Source organism: Micropterus salmoides, unplaced genomic scaffold (assembly GCF_014851395.1).
Source record: "Micropterus salmoides isolate LMB-PRFRI ecotype aquatic unplaced genomic scaffold, ASM1485139v1 Ms_hic_scaffold_15, whole genome shotgun sequence".
Lineage (NCBI taxonomy): Eukaryota > Metazoa > Chordata > Actinopteri > Centrarchiformes > Centrarchidae > Micropterus > Micropterus salmoides.
Genome location: NW_024040596.1, coordinates 12,084,698 through 12,112,679, shown reverse-complemented (window position 1 = coordinate 12,112,679; position 27,982 = coordinate 12,084,698). Strand labels below are relative to the sequence as shown.

The 27,982-nt window shown below is 41.6% G+C and overlaps 1 protein-coding gene across 1 annotated transcript; it reads left to right on the top strand.

The window, feature by feature from the left end:
- The first annotated feature begins 7,394 nt into the window (after nucleotides 1–7,394).
- LOC119903988 (immunoglobulin superfamily member 10-like) lies at nucleotides 7,395–26,030 on the top strand. The gene is given in 14 exon segments (XM_038720331.1): nucleotides 7,395–7,814; nucleotides 8,499–8,725; nucleotides 8,912–9,041; nucleotides 10,655–10,896; nucleotides 11,589–11,740; nucleotides 12,556–16,175; nucleotides 17,123–17,261; nucleotides 17,900–18,035; nucleotides 18,518–19,744; nucleotides 19,862–20,022; nucleotides 20,025–20,068; nucleotides 20,957–21,178; nucleotides 21,390–22,701; nucleotides 22,704–26,030. Coding segments are annotated over 13 exon segments (8,463 nt in total). The 5' UTR covers nucleotides 7,395–7,814; nucleotides 8,499–8,537; the 3' UTR covers nucleotides 23,594–26,030.
- The last annotated feature ends 1,952 nt before the right edge of the window (nucleotides 26,031–27,982 follow it).

Here is a 27,982-nt window from a genome sequence, read left to right as displayed (position 1 = left end):
GTATGTATCTATCAATAATTTTAGAAAAAAGCTGAGACATAGTTTAGCACAGTACTTGACAACAATGCATCCCATAAACACCCATCTGTTACACAAGTATAATGGATCTGTCATAGTCACAGGACACACACACACACACACACACACACACACACACACATCAAGAACGCTCATTCATAATCAGGGTTGTGGCACAAAATTCTGGACTCTAGACATTCTCGATGGGCCCTTCCCAGCATCCACGGCTATTCATTCTATCACCATTCATTCTGTGGGCCCTCCTCACATAAGGGCCCTGAATACCCAGTCCCCTTTTCCCACCCAGTCCTACGCCCTTGTTCATAATACATGCAAGTGTACACAAACACTGTCATTAGCAGGCTGAGTGCAAAAAGACCCCACCCTTATCACAACCATCAGAAATGTTAGTACCTAAACCTAAGTCACTGAATTTATGCATGTCGACTGGCTAACCCTACAGCTAACAGTAACAAGTAGGGTTAGCCTCCCTTATGTTGCTGCAACGTAGGAAACAGGGGCATTTCGTACGGACGCTGAAGGGTACCGTTAGCGTAAAATCCTTACACTTTGTCACGCTGTCTGAAAGTGTCAGTTATGACACATTGAGATGAGAATGTGTTGTATTTCTCTCTCCTTTTAATTTTCTGTCTGTTAATAACTCTTGTATTCTCCCTGAAGTCAGAGCAAATGTAAAGCTCCAAGGACATGAATACTTGACCACAACCACAAGACTGTTAAGAGTGTTTGGTCTACTTCATAACATTTGAAGGAGAACCTCATAACCTTTTTAGTTATACTCAAATGTTTCAAATGTTTTCAATTCTATTTTCTATTTTTTTAACTTCTGCCTGAGGGTGGAGGGGTATTGCAGTGGGAATTTACTGTTACCTTCTGGTGATAATATAATGGCTACATCTGCAGATAATACACCACCAACTCACTGGCAGACCCCTCTTAACCTTCTCCCCTCCATTTTTTAAAACTGCTCAGTCTTTTTCCTCTTCTCTGCCCCCTGTCCTGAGGGTCAAAAGCTCAGGGGCTCCCAGTTGGGACTATTCCTCTGCTGTCTACATGTGAGATTTACTCAGACAGGCTCTGTATATCACTCAAGAATAGTGGGACATGTCAGGCTATCTCTTTGCAGCCCTCTGCCCTGCAAGCTCTCAGACGAAAATTCTTTGCTTTAACTTCCTCAATTTTTCCGTGAAGACATTAACAACTGCCTTACACCATGGTGATAACCCCACTATTAGTCTTGTAGATACTAAATCCCCAGTAGAGATTCAGAGTCACATTAAATGGAACTTCTGTAGGATGTGTTTTAGCACTCTTTAATCTTCTGGTTGTAAAATGTTCTCTCTAACTGTTAAGCCACCCTGCCAGCTTGCATGTACACTAACAGCAGGGGATAGTTTACTGTGTTAGTTCCAGGGTTGTGGGTAATAACCTCTTATTGGGCTGTTACATGTGGGTTATTTTGTTGTATCGAAATTGATGTGTAGCTGACTTATGTGTCTCCTGCTGTTGTTTACAAATGCCCACTTCACACTCACCTTCTACTGGAATTGGAACTGCAAGCAAAACGTATGTCTTTCAGTCTGGTATATTAGTTTTTTTTTTCTTTTCACATCCTTCCATATTTGTGTTAGACAGTGCCACTTTAAAAAAAAAAGATCATCTTAATAATATTTTATTAAATGAAAGCATATGTTGTCCATAGCAATATATTGTATAATGGATAGACTGTGTATCAGAAGGTAGAGCGGGTCATCCACTCATCAGAAGGTTGGTGGTCTGATCCCCGGCTCCTCCAGTCTGGATGTTGAAGTGTCCTTGAGCCAGATACTAAATCTCAAATTGCTCCTGATATATATCAGTGTGTGAGTGTTTGTGAAGTGTGTGTTAGCTCTATTCTGATGTGCAGTTGGCACCTTGCAGTGCAGCTACTGACATCAGTGGCTGATGCTGGTGTTCATGTTTGTGAACAGGTGAATGTGACATGCATTGTAAAGTGCTCTGAGTGATCAGAAGACTAGAAAGGTGCTTTATAAGTACAGTCTATTTACATGTTTGGGAATCTACATATTGCATTGCATCACAGTGAGGATACCAAGCGCAAACCTGTGAAAGTTTACTGATTACAAAATGACTCCAACTATTCAACCTCCAAATGTATCCTCAATATAGGACCAGTACCATGTATGACACACAATATAATGTACAAGTCATCACATACATTATCCATCCATCCATCCATCTTCAGCCGCTTATCCTGCATACAGGGTCGCGGGGGGCTGGAGCCAATCCCAGCTGACATCGGGCGAAAGGCAGGGTACACTCTGGACAGGTCGCCAGTCCATCGCAGGGCCACACATAGACAGACAACCACTCACACTCACATCCACACCTAAGGACAATTTTGGAGACACCAATTAATCTAGCCTGCATGACTTTGGATGGTGGGAGGAAACCGGAACAGCCGGAGAGAACCCACGCGGACAACATGCAAACCCATGACCTTCTTGCTGTGAGGCGACAGTGCAAACCACTGCACCACCGCGCCACATACATTACATATTTTTCAGTAGTATCTATAAAAAAATCTCATTGTTCACCAATGAACTGAAATCTGTGAATGGTCACTTCTGATCTACTGGTAATTTTGTACTCAAATATATGTACTGTATATGGCCTTGTGCTTTAATGATGTAAATATTGATTTTATCATCTTGATTTCAAAAATAGCGCCAATGTGAGAGCAAAAGGAAGGTTCTGTTTATTTAGCATAATTGCTACAATGGGGCTGTGGCCACATAGCCCTCCCCCGGCTAGCCATCTAAAACAACTTAGTGTCCAAAAGAGAATAAAGCCAGCAAATTGTTAAAAAAAAAGGTCCTTGTAACATCCGACCATGAGCCCAGTGAATCCCTGCCATGATCCCTACTCGACTTCTAAGCTCCACGCTCTCAGTTGGCCCAGACAAGCAATGATCCCATGGCGTGTAAGAGACTTGAATCAATAATAGACCACAAGGTCCTGGTCCGGTTTCCCCAGTGCGCCCTCAGGCTCTGAGAGAGCACCACTTCTTCAAAGTCAAACTTCAGGATGTTTAGCTGAAATCATGAATCTTAACAGGATGTGACGAGTTAATTTATGCAATATAATCAATATTTAAAACGGAGCATAATGATTGCCTAGTAATATACAGTGTGCATGGACAGATTGTGGTTTCAGGTTAAATGTTAATAAAGTAAACATGCTGTTTTTGTGCTGCCAGTCACTGCTGACTTTTTCAATATTTGAACATCATGATCTTTCCCTAATTTACCCAAGTGCTTTCAGTGCAATAAACATGCTTTAAATTAATTAATTAATTAATTTAAGCAATGCTGTACATTTAGTATGAAAATTTTGAGACATGGCACATATGTTCATTGAAAATCTTTCCTCATTATTTCATCAAAAGGGGGCATTATGTTTCTGTATGTATTTGTAACATATGTTCCCATGTACAGAGCTAGTTCACACAGCACACTTTCACTAAGAGTTAGCTCACATTAAACCAGTTTCTTTGTCATGCATCAAATTACAGCAATCAATTTTGATATACCCATCTTGCATTTACACTAACAGGAAACTACTGGACACCCCGTTCTTACGTTTAACCAGCAATTTATGAGCTCAGAGCCTCAACCTGCTTGGTGCCCTGAAGTCATGAAGAACATAATTGACGGTGTTGGTTTTTCAAAGGATAGCTCTTGGCTTCCTGCCCTCTCTGATCCATCTATTGACCTTGACAGAGAGGCCTTGCTTGGGGACATTTGTAATGATTATTTTTCTTTCCTCTTTTTCTTTTTTAGTATTGTTAGGTGCACCAAGTGAACTCCAAGATACATTAATAACTAAGTAAGACATTGATGACAAAATTTTCATGTTCCTCAGCACCTTGTACCTTTCGTCCTTTCCCTCCTCTATCGCTCTCAGCTTACTGACATAATGAGAACAGATGCAAAATGTACTGTAATTAAAGAAAAGAGCCAAAACAGTAAAGAAAGATACACATTACAGTCAAGTTAAATAATGCAGAGACCAGAGCAGGGAGACAAACATAAGTTTATGGAATGCAAAGATTTTTAGCCAGGACTTTCAAAGGCTTTATTCACATCAAAGCCAGATCAAAAAGAATTCATAACCCACGTGATTTGAAATTATGTATCAGCAAGCTGGTCTTATCTTGGCACTGAGCTGTTTACTTCCTGAATTCATGAATCAGCAGTACTTTAGTTGACCTACATAGCACCAAACCCCAGAGACAAAAAGACAGAGAGCACCGATGACCAGTGCACTTTTTCAAATGTCAGTGGGAGAGACTGGCTGGCATAGAGAGCCAGACTGTAACTTTACTTATTGTGCACTGTAGGTTTTACAGGAAGTCACAGGTGTAAGTGAGACTAAGTGTAGTGACAGTGAGTCAGCAAGTACACCATTCACTCATTGATTCACTGATTGACTGCATCATTCAGTAATTAATTTAGGTAGTCACTGTCCATAAGATAAGTCAACAACATGCAGTAATGGCTTTCACTTTAACTTAACTTAACTAAGTACATTTACTCAACTCCTTAAGTTCAAAGATATTTTTCGAGATATTTTTCATTTTATACAGCTTTATACTTGTACTCCACTACATCTCAGAAGTGTGCTTTTTACTCCACTACATTTGTCGGACAGCTTTAGTTACTAGTTACTTTTCAGATTACAATTTTGAACATATGATGATCTTAAGAAAATAATGCAGTGCTGTATACCCTGATTCTACATTGCACTGTAACTTTTATTATTTTTTAATGTGTAATTTCCCTATGTTGCTTTTAAACTTTTTTATATTTCCCTGTTGCCTTTTTGTTTTATGTAAAGCACTTTGAATTACCTTGTTGTTGAAATGTGCAATACAAATAAACTTGCCTTGCCTTGCCTAGATTAAACTACCCAACAGTATATACAGTAGTTAAAATGAGCTCAACCTTAAATATCTTTAGCATTAAAATAGCTAACTAGCTAACAATAATTTATGTTACTGGGTTGTTTCATCTCTGTTATTTTACAGACTTAGTCATTTACAATCTTCATATAATTTATTTGTATATTTATTTGTATATCATATTTGTTTGTCGGAATGCACAGTCAGGATTGCACTCAATTTTGTTGTCACTGTTCTGTGCAATGACCAAGGGATTTTAATCTGACTTAAAATGCAACGTACACATTAATGCAGCAGTAATATTACTTGAAAAACACCATGTATAATTAAACTCTGCAGGGACAATTTTTCTCCATGATACTTTGTAGTAAATTTTGCTGCTAATAGTTTTAGTGACATACTTTTACATAAGTAAGGTTTTGAATGCAGGACTTCTTGTTGTGGAATATTTTTACAAGGTGAGGATCTGAATACTTCTTCCATCACAGTTCGTTCATTCAATAATTCATCTCCCCCAAAGAGCCATTGATATTACATTATGTCTTCATTCTTTCCTTCCTTCCAGTCAGTCAGTCAGACAATGATTCATTTATTATGGTCCAATACATTCCAGTACAGTGATGAGTATTGTAATGAAGTGAGCTGGGATTGAGCCTAATGCTTTTCACAGCCATTTCACAGCTACAGCGAGTCTGTGCAGCATGAGAGCCGTTAAGCCCTCACAGACCAACATCGCCTGCAGAGACAAGGGTTATTCGGGGGTGGAGATTGGGTCATCTGTTGAAAATCTTCCGAGAGAAATTTGCCGGTGAATGTAAAGCATCAAATCACATCTTCCAAGATATCTGTGGATGCTCACTTGTCGACTGTCAAGCTGGGGGGATAAACAGTCATTCAAGATTAATTTTACAATCCATTATTCAGGCAGCTGATGTGAGAATTCAGAACTACGCTCTTCAGTGATGACCCTATTGTCACATCTGCTGCAGCTCTCTAGCACTGCTGCCCCCCCACTGTGAGCAGGAAAAAAAACGTTTCAGTTTTACTGGGACAGTCAGCTCGTGTATGAACAGACTTAAGCTGAGATTATTCTGCCAATGACACCAAATGTGAATGTTAAAAACGTCTATAGAAATAAACCAATGTAATGTGGAAGGGGCTACTGACTCACCCGCTTTGTTGTTAAACACACACACACAAAGGCAGGCCCTTAAAGGATGGTGGGTGAGGGGGTTACTGTGCTTACGACAGACAACAGCTGAGGAGCATCAGTCTATTTTTGTTCTCCCTTCACTTAAGTCTCTCAGAAGGAGGTGTGATCCTTATGGCGTGCCTGAGAATCTGAGGTCACATGAAAAGTGAGGACAATCCCTTATTTAGTTGTCCTAACCCACATTTCAGGAGAACTGTCCCATATTGGATGAATCTAAAACACAAAATCCAGTATTTGTTCAGTCTGGGCTTCATTGTCCCACTGTCACTTAAATTTAATGGGGTCAAATGGACATGGAATGGCGATAGCTGGAGCCATATCAATACAATTTTGTACAACAGTACAACAGTACAAAATTAGTCAGTCCTTAGTCCAAACCTTATAAAAAGGAACAGCACCATTGGTACTATAGGTGGATTTTGTTAATCCAAAACATTATGCAATTTAGGACCATATGCATCTGAGTTATTTATGGTAATTTAGGGGTTTTAACGACCTGAAGAGAGTAACATAAATGTGATATTTTTAGACACATTTTTAAACAAGATTCAATTCAATCAAGGAATGGAAATGAGTATTTCTCCACCAGAATGTAATCCTGCCTGTGTGGAAAAAAGCCACCGAAACAGTTTTTGGTGGTTAATGTAGGGACATAAAGTTTACAGAAAATAATGGAAGAGTTAAGAGAGTGAATAAATGAGAAAGACTATAGATAAAATCATAACTTTTATTTTGATTTTTTATTCAGGGCTGGTCAAAACATTCTGTAGGGGTGGATGGCAGTCTGGTGGAATAGACTCAGCTTCAGTTTTTCCAAAAATCTTTGCTTAAGCCCTGCTCTTGCTTCCATCAAATGGAAGTAGAAAAAAAATTAAAAGATTAGAATAGTAAAAGATAGCACTGGGTACTATTCATTGAAGTACACTGATGAGGTAAATCTAGCTGAAAGCCATAACCCTTCTCACTAATACACAAAATAGATGAGATAGAGAGCAGATGGTGTAAAATGAGCTGCAGCACATCAGGAGGATGTGCACCTCAGTGGCCTACATGCAGAAAAAGGATTTGTGCAGTCAGAAGTGCAGGAACTTGTTACCTCTGTGTTTCCAGAAAGCCCCTCCTTGGACAAACCCCTCTGCCTGAGCGTCACTCAAAGTTCACTCTAGTCCAGTCCCCTTTCCTAAGCTCAAATACACACTCACACACAAACACAGACACACACACACACACACACACACATTCACACAGCGCCAGACGCGTTTGCAAATAGCCCGCCTGCCGCTTCCAGCGCTACTTTTCTTTTCAGGAGGCGCACAAGAAGAAAACCTGTTGGATCTTAGTGAAAGCATTTTGTTGCCGTTGTTGTGCGGATTTGACCAAAGTGTTCCTACTTTTCTCGTTTTTCTTCGCTCTCTTCAGTGACATCTAAAGTGACAACTTTCTTTGGGACCTTCTCCTAGGGGTTAATGTGTGACTAAACTGCTTAATTGCATATCAAGGTTCCTGAACCGCGCAGTTGGATTAAAATCAGCATTAATTAATGGGCACAATGAATAATTCCGTGAAATAACTCTCTCTTCCGGACCCAAGGATTTCAAGGTATGCACTTATCAACCGTGACTACATTACAATAATCTATTCATCTCGGAAGCGTGATACAGTGGACTGTAATTTACTTTAATTTCGGCTTCAAGTTGAATAGCCTCTCGCAGTTATTGCTCTCCAGCTGGCTTGATGAATTTGAATGGTTTAAGTGTGTTTGTGTGAGATTAGATAAGAGAGAGAGAGAGAGAGATTTTCTGTGGGGTCTAGTTTTTAGCCACCCCTTTATTATTCCTTTTGAATCCCTTCTGCGCTTTTTGACATGAACTTTGATTTATTTGATGATTTATCTGTCATCCAGCTGACCTACTGGGCACGCTCCCGCGCATGTGTAGATGGCCCAAAGGTCTGTTTTGTTTGAAGCAGGTGCAATGTCGCAGTGTGTCAGTGTGGGTCTAAGGATAGAGACTGTCATGTGTTGTGCAGATTGCAAATCCCCTTGAGTCAAATTTGTGTTTTTGGGGCTGTATGCATAAAATTGGCTTGACTTGATGTGTGTGTAGGTGGGTGTGTGTATGTGTGTGAGTGTGCGTGTGTGTATGCAAGAGAGAGAAAGGGAACAAGAGAAAGAGCTAGTGAGAGACAAAGAAAGAGAGAGAGACTGCCATCTGGATTTTGGGACATGTCACTGTGGTGCACTTTGCTGCTCTCCATCAGTCTTGACGTTCTTTTTCCTCTCAGTGATAATCACAGTCCAGCTTCTCCTCTCCTTGAGTGAAGATGTGTCGGGGAGTGTGTGTGCCGGTGGCACTGCTGACTCTACTGGTTCTGACACTGGTGGTGCCCATGGGCCAGACCTGCCCCAGAAGCTGTAACTGCTACCAGGCCAGCGAAGTCCACTGTACCTTTCGTTCCCTGCTCACCATACCTCCTGGCCTGCCTGCACACACACGGCGCATCAATTTAGGGTAATAGAATGCATGTAAGCACATACATAAGTAAGACTCTAAGCTAAAGGGCTTGTAACTTGTAAAGACTCACACAGAGTTTGGAATCAGGTGTCAAACAGTTAAGTAATGAGCTAACTTGGAAATACTACTATTTGATGACTCATTGACATGTGAGGTGATGATGCTGTTTTTGTGCTCCCGTAGGTTCAACAGCATCAGCAGGATCCATGACAGTTCTTTGGCTGGGCTGAAGAGGGTGGAGCTTCTGATGCTCCACAGCAATGACCTCCACCATCTCCCAGATTCAGTGTTCAGAGATATGAAATCGCTACAGGTAAAAAGGAAAAAGAGCAACAACAACATGCAATGAACCATCAATATTAAAATATATTAATAAAAAGAGAGGGTATTCTAGTCTAAACTATAATAGTGTTTTTTGGGTAGGAGAGATGACAAGTGAGGCTTAGACAACATTTTTAGGAGGTGGAAATGATCTTACAGAAGCCTCTGCTTCTTCTTGTTTTACAGTTATTCTTAATGGATTTAAAGTAGACTATCTCTCAGGAAGCTATCGGCAGGCAACATTTAAAGTGACCTGAACTGTACTCTGCCAAACCAAACTATCGATGCTGGATTATAAAGCATACGGTTGTTGCGGGCAATAAACCTGTCTTTCCTCACATATTTAACCTTTGACTCTTTGAAGATGGTTTTTGCAGGACACAGATCAAACCTGGATCAAGTCTACAGAAAATGTACTTCCCTCAGGCAGGGAGGATCATACAGGGGGCTCCTGCACTATTTCAGAAGTGATTATTGCTGAAAGCTCAGCTCTTAAACGTTCTACATGTGTAGTGATTGTAGTTTACAGTCTGCATAGCTCAGTAACTATGAGAAATAAATTTTTTAAACTGTTTAATAGGTCAAATTTCAGTTTTTAACAACATGATTAATGTAGGGTCTCTCAAGATATATAGCATTTCTTGAAATAGTGTGAAACAATTTAGAGCAGATGCAACATTGATAAATGTGCCTAAATCTTGCAGCCATACTGTTAATAATGAATGGATTCATTAAAGAATACATTTAAAAATTGATCTGTGAAATCAGTATGCAAACTAATACAGAACATGATTCTGTTGATATAACATTTCTGTACAACTAATGCATCATTTATCATTCTTTCCACTGCTCAGTGACAGGGAACACGCTGGACATTTTAGCAGCAACCTAAGGGCAGAGTTAGCAGTCCATGGGGAAGTGATATTACTCAACAAGCAATTGTTCCCTTCATCTCCCAGGCAGATGCTGATATATTTGTCATTGTGTGATAATATGATCCATATTTTCGTGTGCTGACATCTTCACGTGCTAGATCTGTCAGCAGCTGGAACTCTTCCAGCTAAGTACCCTCCCCGGAGAGCAGATTTATCATAAGCTTCACAGAAACTAAAATTCCACAACCTGGTCTTCATGGTCTGCCTTCTTAAAGTTTGGTGGGTTCTCCACACATGTCTAGAATAGCTTCCCTAGAGTCTTCTGCTGGGGATAAAGGGCTAAATTTCATATTTGAAAAGTTGGAGACCCCCAGTATTAGAATATCCTATTAGTTTTCCCTGCTTTTACCCTATAAACTCACAGCATAAATATATCATCTGAGTATGTGCTGTGGGCTATTTTCTCAATTTTTACATGTGAGATGGTGAGCTGCTGGAAGGATTTCCTCATATTTTATGAATTCACGTGCAGTCATTTCTGCTTTTTCACCCAACTCTTCATTCTCATTCCAATTCCCTTCACATCATTTGTCATAAATTCAATTTACAAGCAGGTGGTGTTCAGTGACAGACGTATGATCATAACATTGACTTGGTTTCTTATCTGTGATTTGATTGCTCTTCTAATCCTTCGTTTCTTCTGCTCACTCCATTTTCTCCACCCCCACAGATACTAAAGCTGAGCTATAACAAGCTGAGAGAGATCTCTTCATCTCTGACCTTCTCTGGCCTGACCTCACTGCTGCGTCTGTACTTGGATCACAACCTCCTCCAGCACATCCACCCCCGGGCCCTGCTTCAGCTGCCTAACCTCAGGCTGCTGCGTCTGCAAGGGAACAGGCTACATCAGCTACACCCTCAAACTCTGTGCACACTGTCCCTCCTGAATACATATTACTTCTCTACACTCAGGTGAGCTTTAACACAAATGTAATGATCATTGTTGGAGAAGTTACAACATTTTGAAACTTTAGCTTTAGCAGTAAGTAGTTATTGCCCTGCTGGTGCTTCTGACAGTGAGAACAGAAAGGAATGTTAGCTTTCTGTTGTCTGTAAAATATGTTATCCCTACATTGGACACAAATCCAATCAACAATGAACTTAATTTGTAGTTTTTTTAACCAAAAAAGTGGGCATTACATCCATCCTAAATAAAATAATCTGGGTGATCTTGACAATTAAACTGAGTTGATGTACGACCAAGCAAAAGCAAAATTTAGTTAAACTGGTGAAACTACCCACCAGATCTGATAACAATGCGATGTGTGATTAGCAGCAGCCATACAAAAAAAGTAATGCTTCCATTTTTTTTGGGGGTATTTAGACAAATACTCCTCTGTCACTAAAGCTATAGAATTGTCTCTTTACCGTTTCTGATCTACTTGTAACTACTGCAGAGGAATAACTTTGGACTGAACATGAAGGTGATAATGGAAATGATAAAAATGATGGATGGTTTGCTTACCCCTAACCTGTCACCTCTCACTGCCCACTCCCACTCTTTCATCCGTTCCTCCATTCCTGTATGACTTTGATTCAACCTCTGTGTTCTCCCTCCCCCTCTTTATCTCAGTAATTTCTTTCCTCCATTTCCCCTCCTGTAGACACCTAGACATGTCCAACAACAGTCTAACCACTCTGCCTAGAGAGACCTTAGCAACAGCACCTCTGCTGGAGACTCTTGTGCTGCAGGCTAATCCGTGGAGTTGCGACTGTAGGATGAACTGGCTTCTCACTTGGAGTCTGGCTCATCCAGGTGACTGCCATGTCTGAAATATGATTTGTTGTTTGTCTCCCACATGCACATGTGTATTATGGTGGTCATTTGTTATGTCTTTGTGCAAGATTAAGTCAGTCTGTGATGCAAAAATGCTGTGGTTAATGTAACATGTGGGTTGCTTGAGTGACTCAAGGAAAAGAAATGGATAAGGAGGTATGATGAGAAGGAACATGGGGAATTGATTGAGAAACAGTGGACTCATTTGTTGATATATTGATAGACAGCCTAAGAACTATAAATCTAATCCAGCCAAATGATAGAAAGATAGGATGAATGTACTTTCGGATACATCTGGTTTTGTTATCCTGATACCGCTGACATTTCTCCACCTGCTTTTCATCCTACACTCTTCTCTGTTTTCCCCCATTTTCTGTATCTCTTCCAGTCTGTCTTGTGGCTGTTATTGAGATGTGAAAGAGGGCTGGAGCGTGAAATGTGTCTCATTGATATGCCAGACTTAACCTGCCATGACTAAGCTATGATGACAGCATTGATGTGTGCAGGCAGCTGAAGTATAAGCTAATGATTGCTGTATAATAATGAAGTGATGCATATTTCTGATTTATGTGTAGATGAAGTCTCCGTACCTAATTAGTAACAGATATAAAGGGTAATGAATGCTTAAGAAGAGATGACATGACTAATATATGACACCACTAATATGTGCAGATAACTGAAATGTTCACTAATATGTTTGTATAGTTGCTATGATGTTATACACAGTTGATAAGCCAGAGATGATAAGGCTGCCTTTTATCACACAATTTTCTCCGTATCCCTCTTTCAATTAGGCATAATGAAATGTCCCAGGGGCCCTCAGTGTCCAATCTGTGCTTCGCCCAATTCCCTTCAAGGGCAGGGCTTGCTTGAGCAGACTGACCTATCATGCACCTCACCAGTCATCCCCTCCCCAGGAAGAGACACACCTTTGGAGACAGAACTCAGTGAAATCCAATCAAGTGAATCCTTCAGAGAGCCTTTAGGCACGGCTTCTCTGGGTCTGTCTGACCAACAGGGGAACAGTGTTGATCTGAGTTGCAACATCACTCATTCTGAGTCCCCGGATATTGCTCCTCCTGATCTCTCCCTTTCCTCTTCTTCTCCTCTCCCCCTTGCTCTGTCGCTCTCCTTGGATTGCCCTGTGGAGCAACAGAGCTATGAGAAACTTTGGAGGATCCTAGCTTACTACAGTGAGACTGCGGTTCGCCTGGAGAGGGAGATCATGCTGAGTAAAACCCCGGCATTGGCCTACCGTTTCAGGCAGGCATCAGAGACAGACGGATATTATCACACGGGAGTCAAGGCTTCCGTTAAAGCCAGACCACAATGGCTGCTGCAGCCAGCCGTTAGCATTCAACTAAACAGAGCACAGTCTAACGGACACAAAGTTCAACTTATATACTCAACAAGAGTTTCTGCTCATCCTGACCCTACTTCTCATCCCTCAATATCCTCCCCTGCGTCTCACCCATGGGTACTGATTTCAACTAATCATACCAACACAGCACTGGCCGCTGTTGCCGGAAGTAAGGTGGAGCTAGCATGCCCTCTTCTAAGTTCTGGTAACCCCAAAGTACATTGGATTCTCCCAGATGGGTCCAAGCTCAACACCCCCTCCAGCAGCCTAGATAGTAGGCTTTCAGCCTCAACCTCTGGTTTACATCTGCACAAAGTGCAACTCTCAGATGCCGGGATCTACTATTGCATAGCCCGGTCAGGCAGGGATGTAGATGTTCTTTCTCTTCGCCTGGCAGTGGCGGAGTCCTCTGTTCCGCCTTCAGGAGAGCAAGTGGGGCCCCGTGTCACTGGAACAGTTGGGGAGCTTGTCCGTCTGTTCTGCAATGCATCTGGTTCACCAGCGCCTCATATGAGTTGGGTGTTACCAGATGGAAACATAGTACGGCGGGGATTAGCTGTATCAGGTGGGCTCACTATACAATCAAATGGGAGTCTCTCTCTGCCTAAACCTTCTCAGAGAGATGCTGGTCATTACCGCTGCATTGCAGTCAACCAGTATGGTAGTGACTCTCTGTCCATGCAGCTGGAATTAAGCTCACGATATCCCCCTCCACTTAGGACTTCATTTCCTCGAGGGCCACAGTCAGCCGCTGGCCGATCAACCAAGATACGGGCCCCATTACTACGTCAACTGGAGGAAGGATCGGGGGATGAAGAGGAACAAGAAGAGAGATCTCTTATTTTCAATAGAAATCGTCCAAGACTTCTCCAACCTCCTCCAAACAGACGTTATCCAATTGGAAAACCTCGAAAACAGGGGCCTATGAGAGAAGGCCCCCTGAGAAGAGGAGAAGGGCCTGTATCATCCACTGACCAGAGAAGAAATATCTTTGAGAACAGACATAGAGTTAGAACAAACAAACAAAAGATAGATCCTCAGAAATGGGCTGACCTCCTGGCTAAGATACGACAAAAGACTGCCCAAACTAATAACAGCCAGCCTGTCACAGCAGGAATGACCACAGCTGAACCGGTGGGAAGAGACAAAGGCGGAGACGCAAGAAGATATGAAGATGATGATACAGAGAGAGGTAGAGCTGCGGAAGCAGGGGTGGAAGCAGAAATTGAAGGGTCAGCTGTTGATGAAGCTGATCTGCAAGAGGAAGGCCTACAGTCATTTCACCCTGTTCTCACAGAAATGGAAACACACACAAAGACAAAAACAAACACTAAAACAGACACAGAGATAAAGACTGGGACGGAGAGGTCAACAGAAACACAGACAGATGTAGAGAACGAGACAGAGACACACATACAGACAGAGAAAGCAGGCCCACTGACAGACACAGTGACAAACCCAGAGACACAGAAAGAATCAGTGACATTTCCACCAATCTCAGGAACAAATGAAATTGTCCCAGAACCAAATGAAGGAGATGAGCAGGATGCAAACCCCAATACTTCTAGAACCAGGCCTCAGAGCCCCCGACTCGTTCCTAATTTGGTTCCAAACTCCCGGCCTCAAAACCCTTGGAACTCTCGCAGGAGGATTGGACAGCGTAGACGAATCATCAACAGGCCCAGGGGGAGACCTTTGACCCCACCCCGACCTCTCCCTGACCCTTCGAACCCAAGATCACAGACTGCGACACCTGACACTAGCACAGATGAAATTAATATGTTCTTGCTGGCATCAACAACCACATCTGCAGCTTTTTTGTTGACACAGAGTGGCCATATTAGGACTGCTCCAAACAGTGCAGCACTGAATCCTCTGTTTCCCCTTGTTTCTAACACTCCTGGTGTCTCCATTTCAAAATCTGCCTCCCCCTCAATGACTCCTTCTTCCTCCTCTCGCATCTTGTTATCCCCCACTCACATAAATACACATATAGACGTGATGACTCACTCAGCAAACATACCAGACAATGCAGAGTCCACTCTCTTCAACACACCGACACCAGCACCCACTCACTCGGATGCTGCGATTGCACAGACACATGTGCAAGACACACATGCCAGGACCCATACACACAGCATACAGACACACACAAAAACACACACAACCTCAGGCAAACATGTTGATACACCCCCAAGCAAACACAGTGAAGAGCCAGAGAGGAATTTGTTAGGTGGACCATATGTGTCCCACTCCTCCACCTCTCTCTCACTTACTCCCTCCTTCTTTGCTTCCTCCACATTCCCCAGTGCAACTGCCACTACTACTGCAAAAGTTACTCCTTCAACTACTGTCAAGCGCACTCATTCTACCAGCACTACACGTATATCTACCACTACAGCTAGTAAGGAGACACTTCCCATAACAACTACAATTACACCTATGACTACAAATCCCATCACTGTAACTACCAGTATTATTCCAACATCTAGCACTGCCAGAAGCACTACAACTGCCCCTACCTCTACCACTACTACCACAACTTCTATTCTTACATCTACTACTCCCACTACTACTTCTTCAAGTACCTCTTCTACCACTGCTTTTACCACTACTTCCAGTGCTACTACTACAACAATCTCATTCAAAGCCTTTCCCACAACTCCTACCCCCATCATTCCTACAACTACTACCACTGTGACAATTATCCCCATTACTCCTACTGCTACTACTGCGACAACTACTAAAACTACCCATCCTACTACTACTAGAATTACCATCTCAGCCAAAACTTCTCCAACCACTACAAGGGCAGCTACACCAAGTACACCTTCTACTACTACCTCAACAATGACATCAACAAGTACCACAGCATCATCCAAAGAGAGGCCAAGCATTGGCCTAGTTGACCCGAGGCGGAGGCCTGTTTCTGGGGATTCAAACCAGACTCGACGCCCTACTGACTGGAGGAACCCTGGAGCTAATTCTATTCCTGATTCCCATAACAGCAGACCACACTTGCACCACTCCGCTTCACTTCCTGCTGCCCCTGGGGTGAGTTTAAATTCAATTCAAACAACATAATATTGCCATTTTGTGGATACTTTTACCCCAAATGGGTCTAAAAGAAAGCACACACGGTACATTACAACAAGAGTAAGAGACAAGCTGCTGTAGAGCCACAATTTGTTCTTTATTTGTTCATTTAATAGCAAATTTATTTTAAGATTCCCTATTTTTCTGCGCTTTTCTTTCATTTAATTAGTCATTTCTTTAAGTGTATATATAAAGTTATTTTTTTTGTTGGCAGCTAAGTGAAACTCAAATTAACATTTCTTTCCTAAGTGAGTGCTGGCCCAGAAAGTAACAACACACACACACACGCGCACACGCACACACACGCACACACACGCACACGCACACACACACACACACACACACACACACACACACACACACACACACACACACATACACACACACTGTACCCGACTGTGCAAGCCCTTGGGCAAAAGCCATGCAGAATGCACAATAGATCTGAAAATAGTCTAATCTGTATCCACATGACCTGCTATTAAAATAAAGGATGTTTATGACAATTCTTCACTTTCATGGATTTTCCAGAGCTCTGCCAGATCTAAAGAAGTGATGAAAAACATATGTTGCATGATCAACAACTATATATGTTTTGAGATCTCAATCCCAAGGGATTTAAAATAATCATTTGTTAATTAATTTTCAGAGCTTAGTTGGCAAGGCTCTGCCAAACCTATGGGTCCACCACCAGTGATTCTAAACGCTGAATATTGAATTTGTGATCTATTCGATAATAATGCTTTAAAATGCTAGTAATTACAAACCTTTTATGAATGAAAAATTGAAGCACTTTCATTAGTAGAGAAATGCTCTCAGATATCTTCTAGTTAAATCTATATTAACTTTTTAAGAGTCATTAATTCTATTAGTCATTACATTCTTTGCTACTATAATCTGTTTCATAGGCCACAGTGAGATCTAGACCAAGGATCGCAGACCCACACATCAGGACAGTGTCATTCCCAGCAGAGAGTACTGCCAGGCTGGCTTGTGAAGCACAAGGCGAGCCCAAGCCCTCCATCACATGGACCAAGGTTGCCACAGGTACACACTACACAGTGCAGCAGATATGCAAACATTTATTTAACATAAACACATATGCACACATTGGAAACAAAACTTGAATTTATCTTCAAGTTAAATGTATGTTAATTATCCACCTGGAGGCCCGTCAACTCTCTGAAACAGGCTCTGAAAGGGCTATATTTTTATTTGTGTTGGGAATCACATCAATGCTTATTTTTCATTTAGAAGTCAATAATATATGTGAATATACCTGTCATTTATATGGTTTAAAACTACAGACTACAGAATAAGTAAAGGTTTGTATTTACATTCTGAAGTCACAGATTTGAAAGGAAATCAATTTCAACTTTAGTGTGTAACTATAACTGAATGAACATGGACACACTGGTGAAATAACCCATTAACACCCACCATTACACACTGGCATCCACACAATAGGCCTTTATTTTGCTTGCCATGTGGCAAAGACATATTTCAAAAAAGTAATGGAACATTTTGTGCACTGCATCACTGACTTACTTTGCACTGTACGTCACTGATCCTCATTTCCAAATCCAAATTTCTTTCCCAATTTGTCTCTGTTTTCCCCCATCTGTTTCCTCACTGCTGCTCTCGCTGTTTGTCTGGCTGACTCTCTCTCTCTCTCTCTCTCTTAGGAGCGGTGATGTCAATCCACTCCAGAGCTCAACGTTTTGAGATCTTGCCAAATGGCACCCTTGTTATCCAGAATGTTCAGCTGCAGGACAGGGGCACATACATCTGCAGTGCACACAGCTTTCTGGGTCGTGACAGGTGAGACTACTGACACCAGTTATGAATATTAATGCACTGTATACCATTCAGTAAAAATGGCCATGGGACCCAATATTTTAAGTATTAATCACATAGGCCTAAGGCAAACTGCAATTTAATTACTCAGTATTATGTATGTTGTGCTGGTATTTTACCCATTTAATTTTCAGCTTTTCAGGTGCAAACACAGTTACAGACCTACTTGATTTAATTTTTTAAGTAGCCTAAAGTCATATGGAAGTCTCTCTATATGAAATCTGTTTAAAAAAAACGTGTTTTGAAATGTGTGACCCAGTATGTGTGTAACATGAATCTTTCTTGAGCTCATGTTTCTATCAGGATTCCTGTTTGCGTTGTGCATGTATGCCTTTGGGTGTTTCCTAAATGTGTCATGTGACATTTTTGTTTGTTGTCATTTTAAATATGTTTATGTGTTTCTATATTGAGTATAGTAGTGTATGTGCTTTACTCATCCATGATAGATTGCTAACCACCCTGGAAGTGTGGACCCGCCCCCCTCGGATGCAGCTGGCCAGCTACAGAGAAAATACCATTCATCAGGGTGGAGAGGTGCACTTGGATTGCCAGGCGGATGGTGTTCCCACCCCTTTGCTCTCTTGGGTCCTACCTGATCGCTCTGTCCTGACCTCCACTGCACCCTCCATCAATCGCATCACTATGGACACAAATGGAACCCTCCATATCTCAGCAACTTTACCTAGTGACAGAGGAGTGTATCGCTGTGTGGCCTCCAACTCAGCAGGTGCTGCCAGTGCCTCTGTACGTCTACACGTGTCCATGTTGCCGCCAGTGATACTGCAACCCAGGGATGAACACCTGCTCTTGTCTCCAGGGAGGCCAGTTTACGCTCACTGCTCTGCCCGAGGTGCCCCACCACCAACTCTGCGCTGGCGAATCCCTGATGGAACTCTAGTTCGGCCATCCCAGTTTCTCCATGGCAACCTTTTTGTCTTGCCCAATGGGACACTGCATGTTCGAAGTGTTGGGCCTAAGGACTCAGGGAATTATGAGTGCACAGCAAGTAATGCTGTTGGAGCCGATAAGAGAACAGTGAGGGTAGAAATTGAAGGGGGAGCAGAAGGAGAAAGAACACAGGGTGGGGTAAGAAATGAAGGGGCAAAAGCAGCTGCTACTGAAAAACCATCTCCTTCATCTTCACTCCATAAAGACAGAAGTGTGTCCATCCCAAGCAACCCCTCAAATCCATTAAACTTCTCTAGACCCCACCCCCCATCGCCCCTAGATAGATCCAGGACCTTGCTGCTCACCCCAAACTCTTCTCGCTCATCTTCTTACCCTCACCAACCCCATTCAGTTAACTCCTCTCCTAAAATCAACAAAACAGTCACTGTCTCCCCCACACACTTGACGAAAATCACCAAAACAAAACCCTCCCCTCTCTCCCCAACCTCGCCAGTGCCTACAAATAACACCAAAGTCTCACCCGGCATTGTAAACAACACAAGAGTTACTTCTTCTAACCCCTCTGACAAAGGCAGAGCCTCAGCTGTTTTGCAACCCATGCCTGTCTCTCCCTACAGTAAAGCCCGAATTGTCTCTATGTCACCGTCTATCACTACTGTCCACTATGGGGAAATTTTGCAGCTCCATTGCTCTGTAACTGGCAACCCATCACCCATCATCATTTGGAGGACCCCGAGCAAGAAACTGGTGGACATGCACTTCAGGTACAGGGGATGTGGGTTGTACAATAATATTTTTAACTAATCCTGTTAGTCTTGTGTCTCATTCTACATCTGTCTTTTTCTGATATGTGTGTATGTTCATCTACATTTGAATTTCAGTTTTGACCGACGTCTAAAGGTGCATCCTAACGGCACTCTGTCAGTCCAGGCAGTAACAGAGAAGGATTCTGGAGACTACCTGTGTATCGCACGCAACAAATTCGCAGATGATTACCGCCTCCTGCGTGTCTCTGTGGCTACCAAGCCTGCCAAGATCGAACCAAACAGCCAGTCAATCAGATGGTGATGTTTGGCAAACCACTGAAGGTGAGCAAAATGAAAAAGAATATATTATAATTCAATTTAAACATCTCTGCCTAGCTCCTAATAATAAAACCGCAATTATTGGGTAAATGTAGTACAATTATTATGATGCCGGATGGTCTTTTCAGTCAATCTTGGGTATTTTGGTTGTTAAATTTAGATCATTAAGCAATTTATGAATACATTTACATTACCTAATTTCAAATAAAAAAATTAATTCAAACACAAGATTTGTTTTACTGGAAATCATATACACTGCAACACTCACTAGCTGCTGTTCCACTGTTGGAAACTTGCACCAAAACTAAAACACTAAAAACAGTCCATCTCCTACACCCAGTTTTTAGGGTCTTATTTTCTGTATGTAATGATATGTGGGTGTCTTCTATCACTGTGTGTGGGGCCAAAAATTTCCACAGCTTCAAGCTGTGTCTTTGGTTGTTTTTGACACAAAAAAAAGCAAGACCTGTCAGGTCATACATAGCCTATTATAAATAATCAGCAGTGGCCTTCAGGGGGTTACTTCACACATGAATATTTAACAGCTCAATGAAAAATAATGTCAAATGGGGTGAAATGCAAGAAAGAGGACACAGTATTATTGTGGGAATTTGTTGCCCTTCATATTTAATTCCATTTGAACATTAACAAGCTTTAAATGGTATTTTTTGAATGCATCTAAATCTGTGGCTGCTTAGCAGTGTTTTCTCCTGTGAGTTTTATTTTTTAATGGCCTAAATACAACCTTAAATAAGCCTAGGTATACAGTACAGCATGTATCACTCCTCCTTACAAAGAGATTGTGTTGTTGTTCTCAGAAGTCCAGCTTTCATCAAAATAAAAGCCTCAAAAATGTTTAAATGATCGCAATAATGATCCTGTTCCCTGCAGGTGGACTGCCAGGCATCAGGACTGCCTGACCCAGCTGTCCGTTGGAGCTTACCAGATGGAACCATGGTGAACAGTGTGTTACAGGGAGAAGTCAGAGGAGGGCGAGCACGGAGGCTTACTGTGTTTGACAATGGGACGTTACTGGTTCCAGCAGTGGGTATGGGACAGGAGGGAGTGTATACTTGTTATGCTGAGAATCAAGGAGGACAAGACACCATGAAGGTAAGAAAAACATTTTTTTTTGTGGAGAAGACTTCAGGATATTCATTTATTTTATTCATTTAGATTTTCATGAACACTTTCAGTCAAAATATTGTTATATTGTGCTATAAATTAATTATGCTTTAATTATTTAGATTACAAATAAAATAAATAAAAGTACTAATTCATTCAGTGGTTAATTAAATCCTTCATTAAAATTCAATCCTTTAAGGTCAAAGTGAAGGTCATGATGACATCTCCACCAACCTTCATCGATGATAGAAGCTACCACATCATCAAAGTACGTCAGGGGGCAACCGCCAAAATTCGCTGCCAGGCCACAGGAGATCCTGCTCCAACAGTGATATGGTTTTCTCCGACACACAATGCCATTCCACAAAGTTTGGGATCTGGTTTTTATCCTGAGCGAGTTGTCATGATTTCAGATGGAACTCTGGAGGTGCGTCTGGTTCAAAAGATTGACACAGGAAACTATACATGCAGAGCAAGCAACTCAGCCGGGGAGAGGAGCATGGTGGTGGGCCTGGAGGTGGAGACTCCTAACCATGGACTCAGTGGCCAGGTGGGAGGAAGTGCTTGGAGTACTAACAATGGGCCTGACAGTGGTCATAGCAGCAGTTTAGGGGGCAAGATGAATAATGCAGGGATAAGCCAGTATGGATTTACCAATGGAGTCACAAGTAGGCTTGGCAGCAATAACAGAAACAATAATGGCTACAGTGATAATAATGGCAGGATAAGAAACATTGTACCAAACACAGGCGTTAACATAGCAACCAGTGGCTTTAATCCTGCCCTTAGGAGTGATAGTCAAAATGGATTTAACAGGCCTGTCAGTGGAATTGCAACACAGCATGGTAGCAGTGTAATCGGTGTCGGGGGGAGCGTGGCTACAAATATAGGCCTTAGAGCAGATAACACTGGAATAAACAGAAATGTATCTGGCATTATGAGTAGTAGTAATAGTGTGGGTAACAGTCACAGCACAGTTAGAGGAGATAATGTAGAAAGGAATCCAGGGACTAATAATAATGAAGTCATCGCAGGAAAAGGTCGTAATGGTGCCAACACCAGTAGAGACAATGGCGGGATAAGTGGTGCTACTAGAAATGCTGGAGTTTTTAGCAGAACTGTGTCAAATAATGAAGCTGCTACTGGCACGCTCAGAGAAAATGGGTTCCGTAGGACTAGCAATATAGGAGTGACCAATGATAACAGCAGGATTAGTGGTGGTTCAAGTAGTAGTGGTAGAACAGTTAATAATACAGGTACTAACACATTTGTGGGTGTGGTAACGACTGTGAAGCAGCAAGCCGTGAAAGGCCAAACTGTTCTTTTGCCATGCCCCTCCCAAGGCTCCCCTCCCCCTCGTCTGACCTGGGTCCTGCCTGGGAACGGTGTGTTTCCAGCTCCATACTACGGCAGTCGACTCACTGTGCACCGAAATGGCTCCTTGGAGCTGCGAGGTGTGCGGGCGAGTGATGGCGGGACCTTGGTATGTGTGGTTAGAGGTGAGAGAGGTGAGACAGGATACAGGTGAAGCTGGAGGTCTTTGAGCCACAGGAGGAGTCCAGATCACCACACTGGGGACCGGCTGTGGGAAGATCTGTTCAAGGAAGTGCTGGCTTAATTGAGACGCCCCGCTCAGGAGCCGCATTGGATTCAGCTCAATCCTTAAGCTCAAGGCCAGTGTTGCCTGAGACGCTTCATCCAAGAATCCTAGTTACTCAAAAGCCTCTACACAGAAGCCCGTCTCTACCTGCTGCACCTCGTCCAGTTGGCCCTCCATCCCACTTAACAAGCCCTGTCTCAGATCCAACAGTGAGCACCAGAACAGCTCCTCTGGTAAGCATCATTAATGGAGAGACCCTTAGCCTGCCTTGCCCTGGTTCTCAAATCCATGGATACACCCAGGGCTCGCTTTCATGGACCATGCCCAATGGCAAGGTACTGTCTCGGGGTGAGAGCGGTGACTCAGGCCGACACCTAGTCCAAGAGGATGGAACACTAACAGTGCAACAGGCATCTGTGTTTGACCGCGGCACTTACACTTGCAGATCCACTGATCACAACTCCTCCACAGTTTCACTCGTCACGGTTCCTGTTATCGTCATTGCCTATCCCCCGCGCATAACAACCGGCCCCTCCCCAGTGACCTACACACACCCTGGGGTTGCTGTGGAGCTGCCGTGCCTGACCATAGCAACACCCCGGGCGACGCTTACCTGGGAAACACCAGACCTGACACAGCTGAGAGTGATGGGTCAGGCTCGTATGTATGGCAACCTCTACCTTAGTCCTCAGGGTTCCTTGGTGATACAGAACCCGACAGGCAGGGATACAGGATTTTACAGATGCACCGCCAAAAATGTAATAGGAGTGGACACCAAGTCAACCTACCTGCATGTTATATAATGGAGTGAAGAAAACACACAAACATGCAGCAGAAAGACAAAGACTCCACCAGTTATCTGTACTTGCAAATTAACTCCTCTGCTGTTAACACTGAGTGTCCCACATGCCCAAAGGAACTGCACAGCTCCATGCAGGAGATACTGTTGAATCTCAGAAAAGACACTACTAATACACAGTTATATGTCTCATGTATGTATTTTTAATGTAGGACTTTTTTTTTAAATACTGTAATTTTTTTATATCAGGAGTTGCGAGATTCTCTGTTGATACAGTGTCATGCTTTTTTCTCTGCATACACCAATTCTTTGTGTTTAAGGAGGGTTGTTTTATGTACCCTTAACCTGTTGTGCCTTGTCTCATCAGCCTAAAACCCATTTTGAAATGATGACAGAGGAAGTAAAATACAATGCACATAAAATGAACATATTTACAGTAAGATTGCTGCCCAAACGTAAATGCCCGGATTTGTATTAAGTATAAAACATGATTTCACACATAATATAATTTTAAACTGAAGAACTGCAATCCCCTACCCCACATTTTGGTAATACTGAAAGACAAGCACTCTTTACATGTCTTGATTGCTTTAGTTCATTACTTTATGCATTTATCCACTAACACTACAGTTTAACCATATTTTACTGACTGGATCACCGAATATTTTAGACAGACAAAAGACAGCATCACACGATGTAGATGATGACAGAGGGCTTCAGCATTATGATCCACCAAAACAAACCTTGTCAAATTTTGTTCTGCCACCATCGACTGTATCTCACAATCTCACAGCATTACATGGGCAGAATGAGATATGGCACAAAGCATTCATATAAACACAATAACCGATTATTTTGATATTAATATTGTATAAATGTTCGTGTGGCTCAAGAGCCTACCCTAAGCTCGTGCACAAAGCCAGCAGCTCATAGTTATCATGTGTCCTGTCTTCTTCGATGTTTTCATTTTGTCCTTAAATTATTTGTTGTGTAAAGACTCTGTTGTAAGACACCAGTGTTTTGTCATAAAGGGAGAAATTATTAAATATTATTATATATGTTTGATGTCTCACTAGTCACGATGAATGCTTACTATATTTTTAACTGCTCCATTTTATAAATAAAGTTTGAAAAGTAGTGAAAGTGTTTACTCCATGAAATGTCAACAACTGAAGCACAATTTTTTTCAGAAATATGGTACAGGCACAGAGGGTGTGCTCAGAGTCAGAGTGAGAAAAGAAAACACCTGGTGGGAGTGCAAAAGAGATGAGGGAAACTTTTCCTTGAGTATATTATGAGAACAGAAACTCTTTATCCCCAGCTCAGCTGTCAAACCAGGAAATTGGGTCTTAACTGTAGATGAGAGACATGTTGATGACATCATATTGCTCTCCGTGGGAAATGCAATAAAACTAACAGCAGCCCGCAGAGCAACTCCATGCACCACCCTGGGCTCACACCTGCCAAGTGCTGTTGACAGCATGTATTCTGAATCCAATAAATACTAATACTTTAAATTATACATTTTATGTATGAGCAGAGCACTGCGATGGTGCACCATTTTATCCACTAGTGTGAAAGAAAGTAAATGATACAAAGTGTGCAACAACAGATGTCAAAAAAAAAATACTGCATCAAGGACTGTTTTTGTTTCCTAAGCAGTCAGCAGTGCTGTCACACCATGCAAACTGTAAACCATAATTTTTGGACTGTTTTCACTGGTTTCCCAGCTGTGAACCGCATCTACATTTCTGTTTTGCATCACACAGTGAGCAATGGTGTCAATCACCAGCAAACTCAAGAAATTTTTGCCTGCATGTTTGTTATGTTGTGTGAACATACAGCACTGCACATTCAGTTAGAATTAGAGTGCAAACATGCAACTAGGACACAGGCCAAGACTATCCTCAGCCCTTGAGGCTAACTAAGGCCAGTCACTTGGCTAATTTAGCATTTTCAAAATGAATATAATCTGTCTAAACCTGTTGATGTCATGAGCCAAACCTTGTAGAAAATGAGAGTTGCTGAATTAATGAAAACAAAAACACACAAACAACAACTTCAAGCATTGCAGGGCTGAATCTTATTGATGTGAAGATGTTCACAGATCAAAGGCAGTCCTAATTAAAATCATTGCCATGCATCACTCAGTAAGGCAGTTTAGTTTGGTTTGAGTATCTAGTGGGAAATATAGTTCAGAAGAGCAATAGAGTTCTGTTATGTGCTCAACTTTTGTTGAAGCCAGTTGTTTTCTGTGAAGACGTTTTATGTTTTGAATTATCTCTTTTATAGTGTTGAAGCATTTCCATCCATTGTAGCACAGCAATTTTATGGTTTCATGTTTGTGATTTCTTTTAAGCAATACATTATTGCTAATCCCTCTTTTTTGTGCAATTGCAAATTTACAAGCATACCTAATAAAGTGCATCACATATACATTTTATTTTGCCTCTATTTTACTTTCACTCCAGTCTTTGACACAAAGAGATTGCAGAATGGGTAAAATGTCTGGATTAGATTGGCTGCAAATTTGTAGCAATAGCCACGATTATGGTAACAACAAGTATTGCATATATTGACTATGCATCACCAGTCATCACAATATTAACATTATAAAAACTAGAAATAAAAAATATATATACATTATAGAAATAACTGCATGTGCACATAAATGATGCCTTCTGTGTCATACTTATCTGATAAAGTAAGTCAGCTACAATCAATGTTGATGAGCACAAGTCATCAAAGATTTTCATTGACACTAATGATCTACAATCAACATATAGTGCATCAGCCCTGTTATTGTTAGGATCAGGTGAATAATGTTATAATATATTGGAAAATTGGAAAAGCAAAAATAAAACATGAAAAGGAATAGCCACACATTTCATTATTAGACATTAATAATACATCACTCCCACTCTACCTTGAAACTGAACTGCCCACTTTGTAATATAAAACAGACATGGCTGCTGCATCTGCTCTCATTTTACATATTCACATCAATAGTGTCATTGCAGATTAGTCATGCCAGCTAAATCTGGCATATCAAGAAGACATATGTCACGGTCCACCCAGCTTTCATATTTGTATCACAATGAAAAGACAGACTACAGCTAGTCATCTGGTTTAGTGTGCGCTGGTTTTTCTGTGTTTAAAAAGAAAACTGGCAGTACAACTTCGTTTATTTTAGTGAAAATCTTTTGCTTCTTGCCAGGGAAAGTACTCAATTGTACTTTGCAGTGAACGGCATGCGATCAGGTGGAAGATTTATTTCAAAATGTACTCTGCTACTGATTATCTGCTAAAATTGTAACCAGTAACGTAATTATTGTATTGCCCGTAAGTTCAGTTATGTAATTTATACCATGAACATATTCCACCACCAACTGAGAGGCCTTAGATCGCTTCATTACTTTCATATCTTTAATGTTGCTTTAGAACAACAATACACTTTGGAGTGAAAAAGACATTTTGCCTTGATGCCTCATTAGGTTCACCCATCATGGATGTGTTTTTGAAATGTGTTTTTTCAATTTTGCTGCTGTAACGGAAATATTAATGATATGAAAATATGAAAAGGGTCTGATGTCTTTCATTTCACAGTAATAATGATTATGTAACTGGGAATAATTGGAAAATTATTCCTGCATGGAAGAGCACTTGGGGAAAGCATCGCTTTGCACATGACATCGTCATCCTGTGGTTTAAAATATATGAATGGTCAAGTCTACATCAGCTCTAAGTAATGTGATGTTAAAAGAATATATAGTCTCTATCTACACCTATTATCTGTTATTCCTCTTGTGTGCATTAGTGCCTGTCTACCTGTAATAACACATTCAAGTATGGTTTCACCCTTATGACTCATTTCCCTTTGCAATGATCAAGACAGCAGGGTGATTACTTTCCTAATATGCATATTACTAAAGACCAACCTGCACAGCAATGAGCTGATGGAAAAAGAGATATTAAGCTGGAGTGTGTGGGAGGAGGTACACTGTAGCAATTCGACTTCAAGGTTGTAACCAAGTCTTCAATCAGTTGCTGTCATAGAGATTTCATAGATGTGACTTAATGGGAACACAGATGGTGACTTAAATTATGAGGTTTAAGATGCAACATGAACCACATGTGTGCACATATAAGTACACAGACTAATAAATGTGGGCCTACCAAAGACAGCCATCATTTCTCTGTGGCTGAATGGAGCTTACAGTTACACTAGTTCACCTGCTGTTCAAAAATGAAAGAGAAATACTCAACATCAACAGTCTCTCTCAGCAACATATACTCAAAACACATCTCACTGCATATACTTCACGCAGTGATGTCACAGCTTAATACAGGCTGTGTTTACAGCAGCGTTTAAACCCATCAGCGGCTCATGTTA